General features: G+C 51.1%; 1 protein-coding gene across 1 annotated transcript in view; it reads left to right on the top strand.

Moving 5' to 3' along the window:
* Positions 1-558: 558 nt before the first annotated feature.
* The window catches only part of NSFL1C (NSFL1 (p97) cofactor (p47)), a gene marked incomplete at its 5' end in the record, with an annotated part of 6,203 nt that continues 1,726 nt past the window's right edge, over positions 559-5,035 (top strand). Inside the window, 6 exons of the mRNA XM_010188652.1 lie at positions 559-656; positions 1,827-1,901; positions 3,022-3,187; positions 3,520-3,612; positions 4,237-4,346; positions 4,790-4,927. Coding sequence (XP_010186954.1) covers positions 559-656; positions 1,827-1,901; positions 3,022-3,187; positions 3,520-3,612; positions 4,237-4,346; positions 4,790-4,927 — 680 coding nt within the window. The remainder of the gene's footprint in view (positions 657-1,826; positions 1,902-3,021; positions 3,188-3,519; positions 3,613-4,236; positions 4,347-4,789; positions 4,928-5,035) is intronic.

Raw genomic sequence — 5,035 nt, 5'->3', positions numbered from 1 at the left:
AAGCCCCTCCTGGTTCCCTCGTTAATTTGAGCACGGCTGGTTTCTAACACGAGGGGTCTGGGTTTTGCCGGGTTTTCACAGGGTTTATCTGAAGGCTCCTGAGGTTGTTGGCGCTGCGCTGTTCATGCTGTCAGCAGCAGTCCCGGCACCCCTAAATTAAGGGGGAGCTCGGCCCCGTTCTGACCCGCTCCTGTCTCCGATCCCCCTCAAACGACCTGGCGGTGTTAAACGCTGAGGCTGCTCACGACTGTCACAAAAGCAGCTGTTTCAGAACAGTACTTTCACCATAAATCCTGTAGAAATACTGCAGGATGAGGGCCTTTGGCTGGGGAAGTCACTCTGGCGTAGCCACAGCGATGAGCACCGTCACGAAGCCAAACGTTGGCAAAGCTTCGCCTTTGCTAGGAGCTCAAGAGAGGGAAATCACATGAAACGTCTTCAGTGTTGAAGAGCTCCCAGGCGACTGAAGCTTCAGCTGTGTTATTTGTGTGGGGTTTTTTCCATGGCTCTGGAATATTTTCTCTCCCCCTGAAAAGCTCCTGCCCTGTTCCTTTGCAGATTGCGCTTGCCAGTTTCTACGAGGACGGGGGTGACGAGGACATCCTGACTCTTCCCCAGCCGACACCCAGCTCTATGTCCAGAGGCACGGCAGCCAGGTGAGGAGGGAGCTTCAGCTCACGCGCAGCCTGATGGGCAGCCTGTAAACGTGACAGCGTCTTGTGGGTTAACCCGGGCCACTCACAGCCCTTGCGGTGGGATGGGGGAGAGAAACGGAAGGGTTCAAGTGAGGGGAAAAAACCCTGGGTTGAGATAAAAGCAGATGAATAGAGAAAGCAAAGTGAGGAATTAATTCACTGTGTGGTGGCGCGAGGAGCGGAAAAGACCTTGACTGTGTAAGCACAGTAAAGAAAACATCCCTGTGTTGTCAGCGCTGTTCTTAGCACACATCCAAAACAGCCCTGCACCAGCTGCTCTGAGGAAAACGAGCTCGGTGCCAAACGCGGCGCGCAGTGTTTGTGTAAAAACACACGCTCTATCTTAACGTGTGTTAATTTTCAGCAGAAGTAGCTCTGCGTTTAGATCTGTTTCACCTCTCTCTAGAAATTGTGAAAGCATCAGCACGTACGCATGGCAAGCGCCTGTGTCGTTGCACAACCGACCCCAAACGTCAGCGAGGACACCTTGCCTCATTGCTCAGGAAAAACCTGATTTGAGGTTAGGAGACGCTCAGTTGGTGACGCTTTCACTGCAGGAGGTTGGATCTCCAAGGGAAAAATGTTGGCTGATTTTGTGGGGTGCCTGATCTGATCAAGCCGAGCATTTCACAAAAAAGAAGTTGGTTTTGCCTTAGTAAATCCCTGTGCAGTAGGGAAATGCTGCCCAGCTTTAAAGAGAAGGAGTTACTGAGTAGGTCCTGAAGGAAAAGTGCTCTCGGTTCAGACTTTGGTGGATAAAGCCCATATTGCAAAGGGAGCCCGTTCCTGTTTGCATCACAGCCTCAGCAGAAACAAGAAGGGAGGGATGTGGAGGCTGGACTGTGCTGGAGCCTGGTGTTAAAATCCAGTATGTGAGCAAGGAAGTGACTGAAGAGTCACAGCTGCTGCTGCGTCTCCAGCCGCTGCTGTGCTCTGTTGGTGCAGCTGGCAGTGAGGTCCAGGAGCCCGGTTCACCACCGCCACACCAGCGCTGATCCCTCATTGCACGGAGCAGTGAGTCAGCCCTGAAAGTAGAGCAGAGCCAGCCTCACTGCTGCGTTCAGGAGCTTCTGCTTGGGTGGTTGTAGATGTGTCACGAGGCTGATGCACTTCTCTGGTTGACTTTTGCAGTGACCATAGGGTAACATCGTTTAGAGACCTTGTGCATGGACAGGAGGATGATGACGAGGAGGAGGAGGGACAGCGGTAAGTTTTCAGTTAAAGAACTAAAACCTGCGTTTACGAAAACCCCTGCCCGTTCGCCTCTTGTGTGCAGGGGTTTTTAAAAAGCAGATTTAAGCTGACACGAAATTCCCGTAGTGGAAGGTCTCAGGTTTGACACAGAAAGGTTGGGCAATGCAGAGTCTGCGCACAGGCTCAGCGTGGTTGGACGATTCACCACTGAATCGTGAGAAAGCCCAAGGTAGGATGTGGAAGCCCGAGGTTAAGAACAGAAAAAAAGCCCAGATCATCATTTGTGTCCACAGAGAATGGAAGTGTGGGCATAAAGCAGGGATTGGTTTTCTTTCTGCTTGGTTTTTGAGTTGTTTTTCGTTGGTTGGGGGTTTGGGTTGGTTTGTTTGCTTTTAAGTGCTGCTTAAGGGTAACGTAATGGAGTGTGGAAGTGGAAAGAGAAATGTAGGTCCCCTTTAGTCGTCAGAGTCAGCTGTGAGTAGTGAAATACCCTCAGGGTTCACATGCAAGGGAAATTGGATGGAACTGATGTATCTTAAGGTGGCTCAGTCTGGGTACACTCTGTGGCCTCCCGCAACCAGATGTGAGCTTGCTCTGTCGGTGTTATGAGCCATCTGGAAGTGAATAAACCCTATCTTCCAGGAGTGCTTAATTGCACTTCACTGACTGCGCAGTCATTGCTTCCAGTCCAGATCCGTCCTGCGTGTGGGGATCTTTGTGTGGCATGAACATGTGCGCCTTCCCCAAAATCCCAGTTAGATGCTGCCTGTCTTCCATCAGATGGGACACAGACTTGCTGGAAGTCTTGTGGTGGTAATACAGCTGGCACCAGTGTCTGAAACCGAGCCTTGTTGGTCTGGACTCAATCTTGCTAGGTCTGAGAGAGCTGTGATCGATTTATTGCTGTTAATCGATGGATAATTTTACAGTAATTGACATAAAAGGGAAGTCTCTGCAGTACAGGAACCTGTAAGTGGCTACAGTAGGAGATACACTGGTAGGAGCTAACTTTTGTACATCCAAGCTGTAGAAATAGAACTGAATCCTGCTGTAAAACTGCTGGGTCCTGTCACGTGTGTCTGCTGGAGGAGCAGCGATCCAGGCTTACCCAGAGCCGTGTGCTTTCTGTTAGGTTTTATGCCGGCGGCTCGGAGAGGAGCGGGCAGCAGATCGTGGGTCCTCCGAGGAAGAAGAGCCCCAACGAGCTGGTGGAGGATCTGTTCAAGGGAGCAAAGGAGCACGGCGCGGTGGCGGTCGACCGGACGGCCAGGAGCGGTGGCGAGACGAGCAAGCCGAAAGTGAGGAACACTGAGTTCTTCTTCTTTCTGTCCCATTTCAGTGAAGGCTTCTGCCATGATGGCTGCTTGGTGCTGTGGAGTCCTGGCCTTATCTTTAAGCACAGCTAAGTCTGGACTCCTCTCTCAGCCCAGCTCCAATTTGTGCGTCACAGTGGCAAGAAAAGCCACTTTCTTGTGCCGTGGTTCCTAATTTGTTACCATGCCTGCAGGACAGTCCATGTTGCTGATGTTGAAGCCCCCCTGCTCATCCCTAACGGTGCTGGGGAAAGGGAAGCAAGCTGTCCTGGCTCTGTGTCATTCTCTAACTCTTTGCCTGCCCCTTTCTCTTGCAGCCTTTCGCAGGGGGAGGGTATCGCCTCGGGGCCACTCCAGAGGAGGAGTCCGCTTATGTGGCAGGAGAGAGGAGACAGAACGCAGCTCAGGATGTGAGTATCTCTGATCTGTTTAGGAGCTGTCACCCGAGGGATTTCCCTGCTATAGCTTCACAGCCTGCGAGCACAGAGAGTTGTAAAGCTTGATAGAAATTCAAAGGGACAGAAGTGTGGTAAATCCTGCTTCTCATGGGATTTCTGATTAGAAAATAGTAGATGCTTGGGTCTTGCGTAAGGCATTTCCTGATGAACTTCTAATTAAGAATCTGAGCCTTCCTTAGAAGTGCAGATTGTGAAAAATAGTGTGCAAAGATAGGCAATTAACTCTTCTTGATCCTCTGAAGAGAAGTGGAGCTAACAGCATAGCACCAATGCAAGATTCTCTCATGCTTGGTTTGTGTCCAAACACATCTAGGCCATGGTGGGAGCTTGGTTTTGGCTCCTCGCCTAGGACACTCCTGGCTCTTCAACCATACTTATCAAAACAGGGTCTGTGGTGCCACCTCTCAGGGACCTTTACACAGCCACTGCTTTAGGTTTTCCCTCATCCCAGAGGAACCTCCAGAAATGTGCAGCTTGAAATTCCCCTGCCAGTCAGGAACTCCTCACTTTGCGTGCACTTACTGTTCTTACAAAAATGCTTCAGTGATGCTGATCGTGGGTTGGGGGCTGCTGCAGGTGCACGTGGTACTGAAGCTCTGGAAGAGTGGATTCAGTCTGGACAGCGGAGAACTGAGGAGCTATCAGGATCCATCCAATGCCCAGTTCCTTGATGATATCCGCAGAGGGTATGTAGCGAGAGCGGAGAGAAACAGCAGCTGCTTTCTGAAACACGAGCGTTTCTGGAATCCAGGGTGCTGAATCAATGGCACATTTCACCTGAGCTTTCTTACAAGAGCTCAGTTCTTAATAGGGAAAGTGGGAGAGGGCACTCAAACGCTTGCTTCAGCTAAATGGAAAGTGGCTTTGGTTTGTGTGGGGCCTGGAGAGTTGGAAGTGAACAAACAGGCTTTCATTTTCGGGCTGAGAATTTCTGATGCATCCAGCGAGAGCCAGGGCACAGTCACCTTTACTCTGTGTCTGTTAGTGGGGCAGTGTGAATCTGCTGTGTTAATTAAGCAAGGGCTTGCTGTGATTCCTGAAATTCCAGGGGTCTGTGGCTGGCACTTTTCTCTCTGTGCTTTCCTGACTTGCTGCCCCAGGCAGCTGCCTCAGGACACTCTCTTTGCAGGGAAGTCCCCGCTGAGCTGCGCAGGTTAGCGCGAGGCGGCCAAGTGAACCTGGATATGGAGGATCACCGTGATGAGGAGTACGTGAAACCCAAGAGTGTCTTCAAAGCTTTCACTGGAGAAGGACAGAAGCTGGGCAGGTGAGACAACCGCAGCGCTGGTTTGTTGTGTGTGCTGTGAGTCAGTCACTTGAGAGCTTTGCTAGGTTGAGCCTTTTGATTCATCTTTCTGTGCCCAGGTAAGGTCTA

This window comes from Mesitornis unicolor, unplaced genomic scaffold, assembly GCF_000695765.1.
Source record: "Mesitornis unicolor isolate BGI_N332 unplaced genomic scaffold, ASM69576v1 scaffold5677, whole genome shotgun sequence".
In the NCBI taxonomy this organism is placed as follows: Eukaryota; Metazoa; Chordata; class Aves; order Mesitornithiformes; family Mesitornithidae; genus Mesitornis; species Mesitornis unicolor.
Note: the sequence above shows the minus strand (reverse complement) of the source record. Positions and strands in the feature narration are given on the sequence as shown.